Source organism: Empidonax traillii, unplaced genomic scaffold, assembly GCF_003031625.1.
Source record: "Empidonax traillii isolate 1590-97213 ecotype Southwest subspecies unplaced genomic scaffold, ASM303162v1 scaffold110:size1153230, whole genome shotgun sequence".
Lineage (NCBI taxonomy): Eukaryota > Metazoa > Chordata > Aves > Passeriformes > Tyrannidae > Empidonax > Empidonax traillii.
In genome coordinates, this window is record NW_020955303.1 from 1,085,402 (window position 1) to 1,105,667 (window position 20,266).

At 40.6% G+C, this 20,266-nt stretch overlaps 1 protein-coding gene across 1 annotated transcript; it reads left to right on the forward strand.

Moving 5' to 3' along the window:
• The first annotated feature begins 248 nt into the window (after positions 1 to 248).
• Positions 249 to 13,665, forward strand: GPR37 (G protein-coupled receptor 37). Its single transcript, XM_027882710.1, has 2 exons — positions 249 to 1,088; positions 11,873 to 13,665. Exons 1-2 carry the CDS (start codon positions 378 to 380, stop codon positions 12,689 to 12,691), a joined length of 1,530 nt encoding a protein of 509 aa, XP_027738511.1. The 5' UTR covers positions 249 to 377; the 3' UTR covers positions 12,692 to 13,665.
• Positions 13,666 to 20,266: the final 6,601 nt, after the last annotated feature.

The following is a 20,266-nucleotide window of genomic DNA, read 5'->3' on the forward strand; positions in this document are numbered from 1 at the left end:
GCAAATGGGCAGAACGAGGCCGATGTGGCTGCTGGCGAGAAGGCAGCGGTCCCGGGAAAGGGCGGAGCGCCGGGGGGGGGTCCTCCCGGCGCTGCACTTGCTACATTAACTCGGCGCGTCGGAGACGGCGACACAACTTTCCGAGTCTGCCCCGGGTGACGGCGAGAAGAGCTTCCTCGCAGCTCCGCTCGCCGCGCCCCCAGCGCCGGCCGCTGCCCGCGGCGGACCCCGGCGGCAGCGGAGTCGCGGCTGCTCTGGCCCCGGCGAGGAGAGCTGTCCCCGGGAGCCGGGCGAGCATGTCTCCCGCTTGCAGCCCCGTTGAGCGGGGCAGACGCCGCCTCTGAAGGGGAGCGGGTGAGCCCCGCCGCGTCCCGGCCATGCGGCCCCTCCGCGCTCCCCTCGCCCTGCTCTGCCAGGTGCTGAGCGCCTGGGCTGCCTGCGCCCTGGCTCCGGCTCCCGTCGCGGCCGCAGGGCCGCCGGCGTCCCTGCAGCGCGCCCGCTCGCAGCCAGCCCCGACGCCCCTCGCCCCGGGCCGGCGGGCGGCCGTGGCACTCCCCGAGCGCAGAGCGCTCCCTCCCGGGGCCGGCGCCGCGCCCGGCGGAGCGGCGGGGCCGGGCGGCAGCTGCGCGCACCCCGGGGTGGCGGAGGCCGGGCGGCGGCGGGCGAGGAGCAGCGATCCTGCAGCCGGCGCGGCGGCGGGGAGGGGCGGGGCGGGCGGGCCCCGCTGGCTGCCCCTGAACGGCTCGGCCGGCGGCGAGGGCAGCGCCGGGGGTCGCAGGAACTCCACGGGGCGCCGCGCCCGCCTCCGCAACCCCTTCTACCCGCTGACCGAGGAGTCTTACGGCGCCTACGCCGTCATGTGCCTCTCCGTGGTGATCTTCGGCATCGGCATCATGGGCAACATGGCAGTGATGTGCATCGTCTGCCACAACTACTACATGCGGAGCATCTCCAACTCCCTGCTGGCCAACCTGGCCTTCTGGGACTTCCTCATCGTCTTCTTCTGCCTCCCGCTGGTCATCTTCCAGGAGCTCACCAAGAAGTGGCTCCTAGAAGACTTCTCCTGCAAAATTGTCCCGTACATCGAGGTAATGGCCCTGGGTGGGGATGCGCGACCCGGCCGTCTTCGCGCAGCCCCCAGTCGGACTGGCCGCGCTCGCCCGCCCGAGGGAACGCGAGTCCCGAGCTGCTCTCTCCGCTGCTCCCCCGCCGCAAGCCTGACCTGCTGGTCGTTGCTGCCGGCCCGGGGGCGTCTCAGTGCGGCGTGGCCTGGGTTTCACGGGCGCTCCTGCGGCAGTCACCAGAGGCGGCAATGACCGCCGCGGTCCAGCGGCACCGCGATTTCTGTGGCTCAAGCTGAGCGCATCCGGCGCTTCCTGCCACTCGCCCGAGTTCTGCCAAACTTTCCTTGCTCCCAGTGATCCTGAAAGGCATCCTCTCAGAATTAGGAGGAATAACAAGTTTTTTGCTTTGCTGTTTTCCTAAAGTTGAGTGAATCAGGAAAGCGGATGGAGGGCGTGAGTGGGGTAGCTTGTAAGAAGGTGATTGTAAAAAGCACCATCAGTGGAATGTATGGGCTCTTAATTTATATTTCAGCCTTCAAATCTCACATTTATTTAGGTTTTGCTTTTTCTATTTTTCGCTTTTCCCTGTAAAAAAAAAAAATACCCCAGCTCCATTTAAACTGCAGCTTCTTGGCAGTTGTTCAGAGGCTCTGTCAGAGAAGCTCTCAGACAGCTGGCCGGAGTCCTGCCGGCAGCGCTCAGGTTGTCTGCTTTATTTACTGGAGCTGAACACTAAGGCTTGTTGGTAGGATGGTAGGCTGTAGTTCTGGCTGGCTCTACTGTATTCCCAAAACCTTATGTTCAATGTTATTCTGTAACTGAAAGCTAATGAAATAACTGTTGATTCTCTTGTCCTAAAAATGAGATATTAGAGAAAAAACAAACAAAAACCTAGACAAAAAGTCAACACCCCATCGCCCAAAAAAGGAACAACCCAACCTGTTATTAATACACAATATCAGTTTCAGCAGCACATTGGTGCACAGTAACAGAGAGTTAACTTTCAAATGATACTTTTAAGAAAGTGTTAAGAAAGATGACCTGTGTAGCTACTAAACTGTCCTTGCTTCTTTCGTATGTGATACAGTTTATTACTGGTGATACTGAACAAAGGGTGGAGCTGTGCTACGCTTAGATGAATTCTAGGTTCATAGTATACCAATGAGTTTGAAAAACTCAGAGTACACTTAATTGATTTGCATTTAAAGAGGACATGATGCAGTAAATATGTGTTTATTGAGAAATTGATAGCAGCTTTTAAAATTTCTGAATTGGATTAGTGGTGTTTCAAGAGTAGCCATTTCAATTAGAGTAGATACAGTAGCTTGTGTTTCAAGGACTTTCCTATAGTGACATTTCACGCTTAATAACATTTTTTTGATGCATCCACATGCAAAATAGAAGTAATTCTTTGTAATGCCCGTTCTAATTAAAGATCAATAATTTAAATGACTGCATGGCCACACTGTTCTTCAGACTTAGTTGCTTATGCTGTGCCTGGCTTTGGGCACTAAAGAGTTTGTCAAACTGAAAGCAGTTTAGCTGAAATGTAGTTGCTGAAATTCAAAACTCGTATCATGAAAAATGTTCATTTGCTACTATGTCACCTTACTTTTTCACTTGAAAGTTCTGTAGATGTCTAAAGTCCTATTCATGAACTGGCACCAGTCCAGTTGGGATGGACCAGTAGCTTAGTCACTGTCTTAGGCCTAATTATTACTGGTGTCTATAAGTGAAGCATTCTCCTTGTCCCTGAGGAAGTATAATTAATGTAGATCAAAGGTGCAGATATAAAAAGATACAGCCTTGGGGTTCTGTGTTGCTCCCAGAATTGTATATTTTCCATTCAGTGGTCATTAAATATAATACTCATGTATGTAAAGTGTATTTGTCACCTGAGAGAGTGAGTATGTAAAAGGCTGGATTTCCCCTTCTGTAAACTGTAGGAATGAGTGGCAGATACTGTACACTACTAGTGGATCATGACTCTTTATGGTGTGCCTTGTGCTTGGCAAGAAGGACACTATCCTGTAAATCAGGATTTGACCCTGCTGAGGCAGAGAAGGCAGTTAGAGCAGAGGTTCACCCCTTTTCAGGAGTTTCCTAACCTCAGAGGCACTACACAGTGACACTGACACTACCAGGAGCAATGCAGATGGGGAGCATATCACGAAATCCACCCATATATATATGCTGTTCCTTGCTCTATCAAGTGTTGTTCACAGCAGTATCTTGGCAGCTGAACAACACTGTCTTTTCCCTTGTAACTCACCTGGGCAGGCTTATCCCCTTCTCACACAGTGTGAGAAGGATGAAGTCTTCTTAGCTCCTTGAAAGGAAAGCTGTATACAGCTATCTTCAGGAGAGGTTTCCAGACCTTTGTGAAATACAAATAGAAGCATATTCCTGAAGATGGATGAATTTTAACGTGTGTCTGTGTTTTCTCTAAGTTTGCCTAGTGTTTGGTTCTTTTGTCTCTTTGTTCCATGATTTGAATCTCTTTTTGTTGCACGTCAGTTTGCCTTATCCACTGTTGAGTGAGCTATGTGTCTCACCCAGATTTGTAGATCCAGAAGCATCTTACTTTCTAGCATCAAAGACCCTTAGTGGCCTGAGCCCTCTGTCATACCAGCTTGTACTTTCAGAACTAGGGAACAGGGGATGTCTGATTATCCAGATCAAGTGATGCAGTGATCACAGCATTTTAACATAATTCAAGAATGTTTGGTTTTGTGTCATAGGTTTCAAGTGATTCCAGTGAGATACCTGGAGTGTTATTTTTTTAAACCTCTTGAGGCCATTTGCTTTTTATTTGTGCTGTTTAATGGGTATTGTGCAGAATTTCAACAAAGCATCTGTTACCAGTGATAACACATGCGCACACAGTCTGGGGAAAATGTTTTATGGTATCTTCATGAACATTTGTATAGGTAAAAGTTGAGCTTCCAGCAGTGGAAGGTCTCCACAATATTTAATTTAAAGGGCAGTTTTCATATATGTAATAAAGATCTGTGACAAGTGCCTTAATAGTCATTTCAGCCATTTATTATATCACAGTTTGTTCACTTCTAACCCCGAGGTTTGTGTACTCAGTGAGAACTGAGAAGGGTATCAGAACAACTAATGCATGTACTCTGCCCATAAGGATGTGTGGAGGTGTGCTTTTCCTCTGCAGTTTTAGTCCTCTGCTGAACTGTTCTTAAAATTTTGCCACTTTTCTACAGATGGTACAAAAGTTTAGCTTTTGTTGTGCATATCTAAAGTGCTTACCTGCACACTGTGCTTATTTTGTCTTTCATGTATTTTTCTCATCATCGCTCAGAATCAGGAGATATGGGGTAAATGACAATACAAAAACAATGACTGTGGCTAATACCTGCTGATGTGGGACCTTTTTCATTTTGTCTTTTGAATAATATAGTTCCCTACTTACAGATTTATTCTAGGCCTTAATAGAAAAAAGTGCATGTAGTGGATGTAGACAAAATCTGTACTTCTAAATATTTTACAGCTGTTAGTCCTGTGAACTAGAATTGCTATTTTTTTTTTTTATTTTAGTGCTGGAAGGTGGTAATGAAGAGATAAATTACTTGTTTAAAACCCAGAGGAGCTTGCTCGATATGACAAATGTCAGCTAGGACTAGAAAGTATCTTTTGGAAGCTTGCTTGAATTGTGTGGATTCTGCTCATGGAGATTATCCTGGAAGCTCAGTGAGTTTGGGGGAGTAATTGGAAATAGGCATCCCATTCTATGCCAACAGATTGAATCCAGCTACTTATAGTGGAGCAAGGATTTAGAACTGGGGAATAGTCTAGAATGAGGGCGTGCAGAGGCTGATTTACTGCCCTGTGCAGTCCAGCACAGACCAAGAAGTTGCTGAGGCCAGTGATGGTACACAGCTCTCCGCTCAGTGCTAGTAAACATGAGCCCCTCTGCCTTTCTTGTACACCTCACAATGAAGAGAAAGACAAAGTTTGTGGTGTCCTCATATGGACCATATCATGCATATGAGATGGGCATGACTGGAGCAGGCTGACAGGGAAAGCCTCTGAAAAATGATGCTCAGTCTCTGCATGTGCTTTTGGCAATCAATTTGTGGCATCACTCCTGTTTCTGGTGAGTAACTTCCAACTCAGGAAAGCTATCACAATTAGTATTCTTAGTGGAAAGCATGGGGATTGATTTGGCCTGAAATAGGAATTACTCTCTTTCCCTGGAGCTGACCCTCCAGGGCAATTTGAGGTGAGGCTTTTTCCCCTTTCTCTCTTTCACTTGACAGAAGTAAGTTAGAAGCACAGAGAAAGTGACCATTCTCTGCCTGTTCCAAAGCTGTCAGAAGAGATCCCTATTTTAAGTTTCACTTTGGGGAAGAAAATATATTTTTTATGGGAATATACAAAAGCTATGTATTTTCTGTCTTTTCTGTATCTTTTGATGTGTGGCATCTTCTTTGTATCTCTCTTTTGACTCTAGTCAGAGCTACGCTCCTGAACCTCCAGTGAGTCCTCTGGGTCATAGGCAGATATACTGAGAGATGTTTGCGGTTTCAAAGCTTCTTTGTGAGAGTTTTCTAGGGCAACGGCTACATGTGTCTTTTACTGAGCAGAATATCTTCAGCACTTATCACACAACAAATAATTATTTAAAGCAGAAGTGTTAATATATGTCTGCCCTTTAGGTATTAATGGCACAATGATAATATCTACCATGTTGGTTGTTCTGTTAGTCTTTCTTTCCTCTGCAAACCCTGTCCGCAGGGTCTTCTAAGTTGTCCATAAAAATTTGCTTTTGGCTAAACTTTGCATGTGACATTTCAGCATGGAAATGAATTTGTGTCAGAGTAGATTTAAAATTGGGTCAGTAATATTTAAGTTACATATGTGTGAGGAGGAAAAGGCAGCATCTGCTATCCCAGCACCATTGGCTGATCTGAGCACTGGAATGTCATTTCTCTATATGACAGGATTTTTTTGGCAGGGAAAAAGCAGATTTTTAGCAGTAGTTCATGTTGTTAATATTAAGAATTAGTACAGGAGTCTGTTATGTAGCATGATGAGAATTTGATCCTCAGTGGAGATGACACTTTTTTCTTCATTAAAAAGAAAAAAAAAGTAAAATAAAATTACCTATATGGTAGCATGGTAGAGTGCAAACAGGAAAATGAACAAAAATTAAATCCTTTTGTGATTTTTCCAACCCCTGGATAACTATGTGGTGTAATAAGTATTTCCAGTGCCATCATGGTCTAGCTGGCTTTTGCTTCCAGCAGAATTCAAGAGCAGCTCATGGAATTGGATTGCGATTCTGAACAGTATTATTTTTATGATATACAAAAGGATAAATATCGCACAAAGCATGTGTGCTCTGTGTCTCCATGATGCAAATGTTGATAGTACTACAAAGGAAACAATAGTATTGTACCCATTGTTCCATGTGCGTAGAACATCTCTGTGATAGTAGCTTCCAGAATCACCATCTTATCTTTCAGATAGTTAAAGGGATGTAGATTTTTTATCCAGGATGCATAAGCTAATTGCTAATGTCAGAGGGGTACACTGGCCCCAGTTCTCCTTAGCTACTGAATTACTTTTGCCGTACCACAGCAGTGTTTTAGCCAAGTGAGCCTTCCCTATTTTAAAACATAAAGCCATTAATGTTTAATAGCACTTCTTGGAAGAAATACTGTGATACTTAGTTTTGTTCTTTCATAGTAATGACTGTTTTTCTTGATTGTTTTGTTTGTTGGTTGGTTGTTTTTTGGTTTTTTGTTTGGTTTTTTTTTTGGTAAGGGGATGGGACTTTTTATTAGAAGAACAGAAACCAGAAATTTAAATATAAATAATTATTTGCAGTAAAATGATCTTATTTTATTGCAGTCCAGTCTTATTACTGGACTCTTTACTGTAAGTGTAGAGTAGAACCAAAAAAAAATGTGATGTGGCCTGTACTAGTTTTGTTTATTTATCTTAGGCAAAACCGACAAATCTGGAGGAGCCCCTGTTGTATGTTGCATTAATATGCTCTAAAGCTATGAATTTTGATGTGGCTTTAGAACAGCCATGATGAAATGATAGACTATAATGGCTTCAGGGAAAAATTAGTCATTTATATGATAAAGTAGGAATGGATATAAAGAGTCTACAGGGTGTTACTGAGAGCTCAGAGATGGCCTGGCTAGTAGTTATCAACCTTTTCTGTAGTTCAGCTTTCCCGTTACAACAGGAAAATGTTTCAAATACCTATCCTACCTTGTAACAAAGGAAGCAAGAGTGCCTTGTGGTTTAAGAAACTCTGTGTTATCCACTAAGTATATTCTGTCTTAGAAAACCCAGTTTCAGGTGGTAGAAGCACCCACTTCTTGTAACAATTCTAATTTATCTTGTTCTGTATAAACTTAGTCTGCGTTGTTTCCCCTCACTTCTCCATTGGGTTGCTTGAGAAGATGATGCCTGAGATGAATTAATGGTCCCTCTCATTTCCAACCTCGAGTTGCTCATGGCTGATTGATTTCCATTCTCTTACATTCACTGTCCTTTGGCTTAAGTAACTTTTGTATCTCAAAGATAGATTTATTTGTAGATAGCAGCAATATCACTTCTTGGTCTTCATCTCACTGGATGGAATGACCCAACCTCTCTTTTATATTCACTTACAGAATTTAGTCTTTGTTGGCCTTTTCACCCAAGTCACCTTTTCTGACTTCCTTTCTCATTTTCATCACCTTTATCTGGTCAAGCAGAAATTAGTGAGAGAGAACTGAGTCTTATTTCCACAGCTTTTGCTCACCATACTACATCTTCACTGGTCAGCCACAGACGTTGCTTCTAGAGGCTAGGGCCAAGAGCCATGGGACCACAGAGAGGTCCCAAAGGACAAACCAGGAAAGGCCTGAGAACATTTTGATAATTGTTAAAGTTTGTGAAAGGGGAATGGATATGTTGGAGGGATGGACAGGAGAAATGATACAATTAACCTGAGCATTTCATTAGTATTTACTGGTGGTTTTCTCTGGTCTCAATTGCCTGAAGCAGTTTGGACACAGTTGACTAAGAGCTGGTAAGCTAATGACCAAAGGTTTATGTAGTGTCTGCAGTGAGCATCACAGTGCCCGCTAACATCCTTGCCAATGCAAGAGACTCTTCTTATAACAATAATGTTGTCCTGTGTATGTATGTACTGTAGCTGGTAATCTCTTCTACAGTGGTTCTCTGCCCAAATAGTGTAGGTATCTCCTCAAGGCAGGGATTCCTTCACCACCTTCTCAAAGCAGATTGGTGATCCTTCAGTTGGAAACTTGTGGACTTCTCTCATGTCATGTAATAAGGAAAGGTTGTAAACTGATGTCATCCTGAATGTCTGGAGACTGGAGGAGAATTTTCTTAGGGACCATATGGTAATAAATCAGACACCTAAATGATGATCAAAAACTACTGAGCCTGAGTTGCCCTTGCCTTGCCTCATTTCCTGCCATGTTGTTGGAATTAAGACTGCAACAGCACATCAAACACTCAGCTGTTACAACAAGAAGAGCACCATTAAACTCCATGCAGCTTCATATCACTTTACGACTTGTTAATTTGTGCTTTACCTACTCCCTGTCAAATGAATTATCTTCATTCTGAGGTTATTTCAAGGCAGTGTAACGGATTAAAAAGGAAACTTCTCTGACTTCTTCCACACTTTCAGCTTAACTCTAATTATCAGTATGACTGGTATGAAGAAACAACCCTAAACTGAAATTGTATGAACATGCAGAATGCATTCAGTTCTCACCCACATGGGTTTTGAGCAGCACCCATTGATTTTGCTGGCTATTACTCATAGTATGCAGTGTGGGGTAAGTAATTCAACCCTTAAACTGCTGTACTGCATTTAAACAGTCAACTGGAGTGAATCTGTGTTCATCTGCTTGAGTGTGATTGTTTGGTTTTTGCAAGCTTTTCCGTTGCATCACTAACTCCACTGATCTATAGAAAATAGGAAACCATTGCCTGTTCCAAAGAAACACTGGCTTTGTTTAGCTTGTTTCATCAGTAAATCCATGGGAGAGTTTTCAAAGGCATCTTCCAGTAGTCTTAACTGTATCCTCTTGCTCTATTTCACTGTCTTAAACCTCCAAGTTGTTGGTCAATTAATGTGACAGGAGCCCCGTAGGTTATGTTTGTTCACGGTAGGCATGTCTTCTTTCATTAGTCCAGCCCTAACAGCTGTAGAGTTTTAATGTCTTAGCTGCTGTGTAACAGTCTGTTTGCAATGAAATGCTAAAGCAATAGAGGTGTGTATGTGGGGGGAAGGGGAGAGGCTCATGTGAGAGCTGAGAGGAAAAATGTTGATTTGCAAAAACTCAGGCTTTCTTCTGTTTTGCTGATTTTTATTTCAATCCCTATTAATTTTTGAATTTCAGTTATTTCCCTGTCTCCTGTAATTGTAGAAAGCTGAGTCCTGACACTTTTGTTATTCATCTTGCGTGTTCAGGCTAAAGGGTTTGCTGTCACTAAGAAATTTGAATGCTGCACACACATTTGAATGTTTTGGAAACAAAGTCACTAATCTTGAATTTACAAATGTCACTCTCAGCTGTGATACAGGATAATTATATTTCGTTAGCTAAATTTATCACTGTTCATTAAGATTTCCCTGTAACTGTAATTTTTGCAATGGTTTTTATTTTTTGCTGTATTCACCAAGCTTTCTTTGAATCTTGTCAGGCAGTTTAACTTCCTAAATCAATATGTTTGCCTATTAAAAATGTTTACAGTACTGCCTTGTCATCATTAAATATTCCTGCAAGTTAATTAGTAAGAGATTGCATCTTACTTGATCAATCTTTTAGGAAGCTGCTTCAAAGAATTCTCCAACCAAGCCAGTGCCTGACAGTTCTAATCCCAAGTGCCTAATATTTTTCAGTGATATTCAATTTTAGCAATCTGATATGGCCATTAAATATTGAGGGCCAAAATTAATGATACATTTATATAAATGTGCATAATTGTGCTATCTATCTTTGCAGAATGTTTTACAAGAGGTGCATAAACAGCAATATTTCAACATTATGGTTGAAATCAGAAAGTGTTTTTTTAAGTCTGTTTGTCTGAAATTGAAATATAGCATTACACATCAAATTTTGATAAGCAAAATTATAGTGAACTGCCCAATATTACCTTAGATTTCCCATTTAATTACCCAGACACATGGTTTATTCATGATAAAAGTAAACATTCTTTACTTTTATTAGGAATATTAGTTAATGGTTTCTTTTCTTTTGCATCAACACATTTGCAGCATTAGCACAAGCATGCAAACCCAAGAAAATAAGTGAATTAAAATGCAACAGGGCACTTAGTCTTTCTCCAATTGAAGTTAATGGGCATTCTGCTTTGAATTTGAACTGAAGTTGAATTTATTGTTAATAGAATTAGACCAAAATGTATATGGCCATCTTGCAAATTTTTTTTTAGAAAATTGAATTATTAACAGGAAAAAATTATAGGAAATGATGACATGACAGTACAAGATATCTAGTCATACACAGAATGATGGTTATTAAAGCTAGAGAACGTAAGCATTGCTCTGTACTTTTTTCTCTCAGTATATAATTGAGAGCTCTGTCCAATCCATCTTTAAATCATTTAAAGAATGAAACTTTGTCCATTTCTCCTGGCCTGCAGTACACTCTCCCACAGGATGTTTCCTACGAAATTGAGCCTGGATTTTCCTGTGATTTTTTTTTTAAATAAAATGTTGAATATAGGTTGTTAGAGCTTAACTATTATAGTGAAGGTTCCAAAGTTAGGGTTTGGAAGTCTGAGGATTTCAGGTATGGTTTCTTTGAACACCCAGTACGGGGTGGCTTTATGTGCCTACATCCCATCAAAATTTCATTTAGAAGTCTAAGTCCACAAAAATAGTTGTTGGACCCTACTCAATTCAGTAGATGCCTAATCCACAGGGTTTCTAAGTTTTGTAGATGTGGAAGGTTTCAGTGTTACGATCCCCTGCATGCTTGATAAACTTGTGATGTGTTCATAAGTTGGTCCTTCTGGTGAAGGAAGACACTCCTATCTCCCCTTTTGATTTAAGATTAGAAACCCTGTGGTAGAACTCATCTTTATGAAAAATATCCCTTAGAAAAAAGTGGGGAAGGAAAGGGTTTGGTTGTAAATTTTGCTCAGTTCCTCTATTTTATTTTCCACTCAGGGTTGCACAGGTACTTGCTTGGGTCTCCAGGAGAGGATGACACCAAGCTGGAACAAGTATTTTTTAGGCAGAAAAATAAAAGGATGTACTCTTTGGGAATGTATGCTGGATGACAGATCAGCAAACACTGGAAGCTAAGTTCTGTTTGAGATATTTCTTTTGGTGGTGCTCAGCACCATGTGCTTAACTGTCTCCTACACTGATACCCCTAAGCTATGGTTTTCCTTTGCCTTTGCTGGTCAAGTGGCTAGACTTGACTGATGTGCCAGAGTACAAATTGAGCTATCTCTATGGAAGAGTATAAACCTCTTCCAGAGAACTGCTCAATGGTAAGAGCCTTCATCCAATGTACAATGGATTAATTCCCTCTTCAGCCTGAATGAGTTCAGGCCTTCATCTTCTGTCTCTAAGAAGACCACCATCAACATGGAAACAGGAGACTTTTGAAGGATATGTTGTTTTTCCACTCTCTGCTGATTAATGGACTGTACCCTTGTAGCTGTCTTTTCCCCTTTTCCTCTTTTCCCCCTTTTTTCTTCTTTTTTTTTTTTTTTTTTTTTTCCCCAGACAGCACCTGTATTAACTTGTGTTGCCTTTCCTCCTTTCTCAGGTGGCCTCTCTTGGAGTCACCACATTCACACTGTGTGCCCTCTGCATTGACCGGTTTCGTGCTGCCACCAACGTGCAGATGTATTATGAGATGATCGAAAACTGCACATCGACGACGGCCAAGCTGGCTGTCATCTGGGTAGGTGCCCTGCTGCTGGCCCTGCCGGAGGTGGTGCTGCGCCAGCTGGCCAAGGAGGACCCTGAGTACAGTGGCAGTCCCCCTGGTGAGCGCTGCGTGGTGAAGATATCCACCGCGCTGCCAGACACCATCTACGTGTTAGCTCTCACCTACGATGGGGCACGACTCTGGTGGTACTTCGGCTGCTATTTTTGTTTGCCAACCCTGTTCACTATTACCTGCTCCCTGGTGACAGCAAGGAAAATCAGGAGGGCTGAAAAGGCTTGCACAAGGGGGAACAAGCGACAAATTCAGCTGGAAAGTCAGATGAACTGCACAGTGGTTGCTCTGACCATTTTGTATGGGTTTTGCATCATTCCCGAAAACATTTGCAACATTGTGACTGCCTACATGTCCACAGGGGTCTCTCAACAAACTATGGACCTCCTTCATCTCATTAGCCAGTTCCTTTTGTTCTTTAAGTCCTGTGTTACCCCAGTTCTCCTGTTCTGTCTCTGTAAACCTTTCAGCCGGGCCTTTATGGAGTGTTGCTGTTGCTGCTGTGATGAATGCATCCAGAAGTCTTCCACAGTGACGAGTGATGACAATGACAATGAGTACACCACAGAACTGGAGCTCTCTCCTTTCAGTACCATCCGTCGCGAAATGTCCACTTTTGCCTCCGTGGGAACTCACTGTTAATTGACCATAGGACTTTTTATTTCCTGTATCTTTTTCCTTTTTTTTTTTTTTTTTTTACTTTATGTTTTTCTTCTTGAAGCAAAATGCAGGAAAATATTACTGTTGAAAACTACTCTCGAAACCAATCTGTGTATTAAGTCATGCTTTGGAAAATAGTATGTTTGGTTATTAAAAGGAAAGAGAGAGAAGGAGAGCCAGCACTCAGTTTTAAATCATGATATTTTGTATGGTGCTAGGATTTAATTGCTTGGGGAGGAGGATCCATATCAATCCACTTTTATTTAATTCTGTAGTATTTTTTTTTTGATAATCACTGTAAAATGATTATGTAGACATTGTGGGCTTTGCAAGGTGTTTCATGTAAAAGATATGGTGGAAAGTATTTGAAGGTAGTTTTAATCCAATTACTGTACACTATTGTGAGAGGACTTGGACTTCAGAAAATTTATAAATAGCATAAAAATAAATAAGTCTTTTTTCTTTAACTTAATTTTCAATCTGCATTTAACAAAGACATCTATGAGTAGTATTAAATTCCTTTAATAAGTAAAAAAAAATCTTTGCATAAAATAATGTAGATGGCCATATTTAATTAACATTTGGGTACTTACCCTTGGAGGATATAATTACAGTGTTCAAGGAAGATGGTTATAATGGTATTAGATTTATATGAGTGAGTTTTTTTAATGTTATATTATGAGGGTTCAATGTGCCTCATTGAAAATTTTTTTAACTTGCAGTTATACAAAATCTGAGTTATTTTATACTTCTGACAAAGAAACGTTCATTTTATTACTGCATTTTGTCTTGTGTGGTTTCAAAATGAAATTTCTTTCCAGTTTGCTATTGGTTTTACATCGGGGTTATGTCCTCAGTCTCTGTATATATAGCTCCTACTGGCTTCGGTGAGTCTCACTGCAGAGGAGGGCACTTTTTGCCAGAGGTTTGTTGACAATAAATATGAGGGACTGAAACATGTGGAGAGTGAATTCCTTCTTTTTTAAAAGGTATAAACACACTTGGATGCTTGAGGCTTGACCCAGAGCCCATGGCAGTCAATGGAAAGGTTTCCATCAGTTTCAGAGGGCTTTGAATCAGACTGGCATCTCCTATTTATTCTGGGATGTGTAGCATGAATATTAATCACAGGGACTCTCTATACTGATTATAAATCATGCTGCCCTCACAGAGACCGCTATTCATGAGCAGCTCTCAGCTCTGAAGCTGTTTTTGAGAGCCACGGTGTGTTTTGCTGATGGCTTCTTGCTGTTCACAGTCGTTAAAATGAGGGTATGTCAACACTGCCAGCAACAGAGTGATATAGTAAAATTTAAAGTTGTTATAAGCAAGCCAGGTTAGAGGCTGAAAAGTGCCTACCTATCCTTACCAGCAGAGCTTTTTTGCCCCACTTCTTTGCTGAAGTAGACAGGCTATTCTTGGCAGGCAGGCTGGCTCATACTGGGCAGCAGGCTGAAGTTGAACACGAAGGAACTGAATTTGTTATAGTTAGCTTATGTTTTAATACTAATTAAATAAATAATGCAATTGCAATAGTATGAGCAGAAGTAAAATCACATGCGTTCGTACTTTGAAATTAACAGTGAATGTAACTGATGTAATCTTACCTCCTGATACCTGCCTCTAACTACGTTAAAGAACTTACGTAACTTCTGGAAAGGAGTCTAATTTTTGTTTGTAGATTGTGGACTTAATATGTTTAATCTTTGTATCTGCTTGGGCAAGCAGTATTTCTTCTTTTTCTTTACCATTTTAACTTATAGTCATTACAACTGAAAAAAACCCCAGTTTAAATTAATTATTATGAATATGATTACAGATATACATGCACTTGAGTTCTTTTTCTGACTTTTGAATCAGGCATTGGGCCCTAGGAAAGCAATCTGCTTTGACTACAGGCATCTGTTTCTGTTTAGGACTTGCTAAATTACTTAAGTTTCTAAAATCCTGTTGTAACATGGTTAGTCTCTTCGGAAGACAGGGGAACTGTTCCTTCCTTATAAAACCCCTCACTGAATTGACTTTGTTTGATTACATTCAATAAACTATGAAAGGGATTAAAGAGAAAAGATGAAAACAAAATCCTCCTTGCTGTGGTGCCTGTGTCTCCTCAAATACGTATTTCTGTCTCTGCATTTTGATTTCTACTATTCTTTTTTACATGCCAGTTTTTATAAAGAATGGGAATAAAACCTCCATTTTTGTTCCTTGCTGAGAGAATTGTTTCTCTCAGCTGTCTTTTCTGTTATAGCATGAGCAGTGGCTAAAGGATCTGGAAAAAGAAGAGCAGAATGGGAAGAAGAACTTCTAAAGAAACAAACAAAAAAATTAGAAAATTTACTTGGGAATATCAAATCATCGCATTTTGCTATTTTAGATACAAGACTGCACCAGGACAGAGAAAGTCCCCATTGCTTTGGATATAAGGTGCTTCCAGCTTTCTAGTCTGTGATAGGTGTGTGTCAGCTCTGCTAAGGACTGTTTCTAGCTTCCAGGTTGTATGCTGTGTGTTCCAGAGAGGTGCAGTTTATGTCTTCATTTAAATATTTTCATTTAAATATGTGTATGCTAATCCTACTGGAAAAAAAAAAAAAAAAGCCAAAAAACCCCCCAAAAAGATTTAATGAGGCTACTGGAGAAGGTAGAATTTGAAAATCAATAATGCTGCGTTTGGAAATACATCTTCCTCCTTGTGTGACAGAGCATTCTCCAGCCTTGTATTCAATGGGATTTCTTTGTACCCTGTGTAACCTTGCCTTTTCTGCTGCTAAAAGAGCATTTTTCACAGCTATTTCTCTGCCTTGCCTTGGATGTCCATAGCAATTTGACATGCAAGGCACCCTTTTATTCTAATTTGCTCTCTAAATTGGTTCAACTAATACCACATTAGCAGATTTGTATTGTCACAGCCATTCAAGTGTCATGATAAATGATTCCTTATGTTAAAGATGGAGTGCTGCATTGCTTTTCTTCCAACTTTTGGGACTGATGCTCTGAACTCATGAAATTTTCTTGGTGTTTGCTTTTCTTACTTCATTTAATATTCTTAGAAGTAATTTCTGACTGTTTTGAATCCAGTTCTGTAGGACATTTTGTCTATGAATGAGAGAACACTTGATTTCTGGAGATTTGGAAATACTTACTGCAAAGATTTAATTTTTTAATCTAAACCAGAGAAACTTGCAGAGCATGGCAATCAACAAAGGAGAGTGAGGGAATGGAAAATCAGATTGTGAGGCAGGAAAACCTTATGCCTCTCAAGTAGGTAAACCTTTAATACATTAAAACTTGTCATCTCTGCCCTGATCCCATTAAAAAATTAAAACCCATAAAACTATAGTATGAATTCCACTATCTCCAATGAAATCATGTTTCGTGACCTGTATAAAAAATATGATATTTGTGTAGGCCAAAGTACAAATGGTAAATTATTGAGTAATATTGCTCAGTTAGAAGAAATACCTTATTTTAACCCTTGCAAGATAAATTCCTACATTCAAAACCTGCCCAAAGTTAGTCTGTCTCCTTAGCTGGGGCCTGTCTTTTGTGTGCATGGAGAGCACCTCTCAGATGACTGCAGGCTTTCAGTAGATACAGGCTCAGCAGACCAGATGTAGGTTTATGCACATCCCGATGAATCAAAAATTTGGGTTCTATTATTTCTAGGATGGAAAAGCTAGCTTTAAACTCCTGCTCTGCTTAATTTATAGGTGAGACTTGAAATCTGGTGGCTCAACATCCCAGAAAGGCATAACTGCTGTAGTAACTGCTGATGATGATATTCTGGAGGGGAAAACATACATGAAGCAAATTGCCTGCAGGAAGCTGGGTCATCTCAGTTCCGTAAGAACCTAGACCTATTGATTTGCCCCGATTACAAAGGCAAACTGGGACCTTGAAGTGGATCTTCCATGTCCCTTTCATGTTCCTTTTCTTCTTCCCAACTTTTCTTTTCCATGAAATGCTCAGCCAAAGTCAATGTGAGCAGATGATGTGAATCATTAAAACTTAATGGTATCCTACATGCACTGTCTCGTGCTTCAGGAACTGTTTTTTTCACTACTGTTTTGTATTTGTTTGAGTCATGTAACACTTATCCTCGGCAGATGTCAAATTTTCAAACGTTGGATGTATTTTGTAGTGAATAAGAAACAATGAAAAAGACACAGAGTGAGACACTCCAGGACACCCAGCCATCTCTGCTATAGAAACACTGACTCCTGTTGAGAGCTGAAGGTTCACCAAAGAATCTGGAGGAGAGCTGTGTTTAACCATGTACTGCATTTAACCCCTGAAATCCAGGCTGCTTGCTTTCCCTATTTGGCAGGTTCAATTTTTGTTTTTCAGATAGTAAAAGTTGGGACAAAGACTCCCTGCCGTTTTCAACATAACAACACAGAGAGCCAGTGGTTTGTCTCCTACTGGTGTCACATTCCCTATGTAGTGTCACCTGGAGTGCCAGCATCCATATGCCTGGATGTCCCAGCTTCTTTCAAGAAAGAGATCACATATTTCTGTCCTTGTGCATTGTAGCTTTAGTTGTGCATCACAGCTTCTTAGTACTGAAAAGTAGAAGATATTATTATCCTGACTAAAATGTGTGTGGGGTTTTTCTGCAAGTAGGAATCAGGCCTGTCAGAGTTACAGAATTCTCAGTTTAGAGCATTTAATGTAAGTATTAGTGGCAGCATTATTATTCAAGGCAGTAGGTCATTTTTAGGTAAATGGAAAGCTTTTATTTTTCTTCCTTTATTAAAAATATATTTTATCCTTTATTTTGTGTGATTACAAAGTATTTTTTTCTCAAACAAAGCACAAAAATTGCACAACAACTTATTTCTTTGTCTAGCCATCATTAGCTTACATCAGACATCTTCATTTGTATCCACAGTGAATTTAGCCCATTGTTCTTTAAGAACAGAAATAAAAATACTCCATTAGAAACATGGTCATGACTAACTTGATCTTGAAGAGATTAGATTTGAATAAACTTTTAAGCCTGGGATGGTAAAGGTTTTTTTTAATAACTGTGGTCATGCCAGCCTAAGCTTTTTAAAGAGATGAGAGATACATACAGTCCAACAATAGCTTGTGGTTGAATTTCATAATTGTCACTAGGGACTCCAGAATACATATAGTCTGGAATAAAATGATCTAATACCAGCTGGATATGCATGTGATAGTCCCTACTGAAGACAATACAAGTATTTAGGTGAACAAATAAATTTTAGTCTGTTAGCTATTATAGCAGAGTACTAATTCTTCCCTAAAATGTGCTTCCAATTTGATTTAATATATACACGTGTGAGCTAGAAGAACGTATTTGTTGTTAGTGTTGTACAGAGAACACAAAAGCTTAAGAAAGAAGGTATCCCATCTGTAATTGTAGCCAGCAGTTATACTTCACATTTTTCCTTCTAAATTCTTTCCTTCATCTATTTTGAAGCAATTTCTGCTGACTGTTCTTATCAGTCCTTTCAGTGTCTTATTCCATTTGCTAACTCTCCCTTGAGCAAAAGAAAATCCTCTTTTGTTTTTCTGATGATCAATTCTTTTAAATTGAGCTTGTAAGTAAGTCTCATTCATTTTTTTACAATTTATCCACTGGAAAACTTGAAGGTGAACAGTCCTTCTCCCCGTGGGAAGCATTTACAAATAAGGAAGCTGCAGTCTATCTTTTTCTAAGCTAGCAAAACTAAAAATGCCTCATCAATCTGTGCGAGACCTGTAACGAGTGTATCAACACTACAGCATGAATTTCTGACTTAAAGCAGGCTTATCTACATGCAAATCATGAGACAACAGTCAACAACAGTGTGTCCTTGCCAAAACGTGGGAGGTTTCTATGTAGAACTTCTTCAGGTATTTTTATTTCATGTGGTGATGCTCTACTTAGTCTCTCTTTATAAAAAATCCTCTTGTAGATTATTAGATGCCTTTGTTATCTCTGAGTAACCTATTTCTCATTTAGGCCTTCATTTAACAGATACCACTCATGAGCTTAAATTAAGTCTTGTATGATTAAGCTGGAGGTTAACATTAGTTGTAGACCTACCTATGATATAAGATACGCTTATGTGTGGATGGCACTGTTGGAAGCTGCATCTGAAAGGTGAAAGGACCCCCATAGGCAATGCAGTACATCTGCATCCCACCTTCTGGTGGTCAGTCAAAATTTGATGGCAAGTCTGCCAAAAGCTGGAACTAGTTTTGAGAGGTCTGCATAGCACTGCTTTTGAGAAGGCCTTACCAATTCCTTAAGCTAATAATTGCCCCTTAAGACATTCTTGTTTCATGGGGAGGAAGACTTGCCTTTGGCTTTTGACAATAGAAGAGCAAGAGAGGAAGTATGAGAATTCTGCTCAGATGTGGATAAGCTTGACTTCTGTCTTTTGGGATAGAATTCCGTAATTGTAACTGCTTCTTAGCTTCCCAAGGTTAAAGCAGATTGAACACTGAATCCTCAACTCTAATACAGACCACCACACTGCTGCTGAGGATGGAGCTGGTGACCCTGGTAAAACTAAACCCCCAGAGAGAATACCTGACTTTTTTTTCCCCAGACATGCAGGCCTCTTTGAGTGGTAAGTCCATTCAGAAAAGCAGAGCATAGAGAGCATAGGGGTCAGCCTGCTTTTCCTGATGTTGCCCCTTGGTTTTGAAAGGGTTAACAGTGTTAGCCTTTAGTCTAGCAGAGCCTGGTTTCAGATGAATAGGGGCAGTTTGTGCCTTCTCAGTGCCTGTTTCTGGCTGTCCTCATCCTGCACAAGGCAGCACTGTATGTTGAGATCCTGAAGGTTCCATGGCCTGCAGGGCTTGACTTTTAACTTTTTTTTTTTTTTTTTGTAAATAGAAAGAAATAAATTAATTGTTAATTCTTTGAGGCTTGAGGACTTTTCTTCAGATAACTTTTTCCTCCTAGAGTACCACTGCAGCACAAATGAGAATTTGCAAATATGTCTATACTTATCAACTATACTCAGAAGCAACTATAGAGACTTGAGCAGTACAGATTGTATAAAATAATGCAGAATTGTGGGTTTACATTGAATATGACAGAAGGTAGTCTGACAAGTGGAAAATACACCAAATATTTACCTTTTTCTACTTTGAATGTACCACTCCCCACTTATAGAATAATATTTGTTTACTGTCAATAACAAATTACTGCTTAAGAATTCTTAAAATTTCTCATTCTTCCTTTTTGTTTCTTTTATTTTCATTTGTCATCTTTCATTCTATTCTCTATCTTTGTTTTTCTTTTTAGCTGGAGAATTTTAATTGTTTGTGCTGTCCTCTATAGACCTCATGGTGACCACTGTTTAATCAGAGCTTGAATTCAGGGTGTAAAACTTGCGTTAAAGAAGACAAAAAAACATTTCTAGCTCACTACATCACCACGTACGTATGTGATTTTGGTCTTAAAGGAAAATAACTCAATATAAAAGCTCAAATTTAAATCAGCCTGCCAGTAAACCAAAAGCTATCAGAACCTGGAGATTGGTAAAATGAGCATTACTGTGGATTTCTCTGCTACCATTCATCAGCCAGCTGCAG

Excerpts from the sequence above, each read along its gene's own strand:
- GPR37 (XM_027882710.1), top strand. The coding sequence starts at position 378 with ATGCGGCCCCTCCGCGCTCCCCTCGCCCTGCTCTGCCAGGTGCTGAGC. Across the intron at positions 1,089-11,872 it reads AAATTGTCCCGTACATCGAG|GTGGCCTCTCTTGGAGTCAC; the intron begins GTAATGGCCCTG and ends CTCCTTTCTCAG.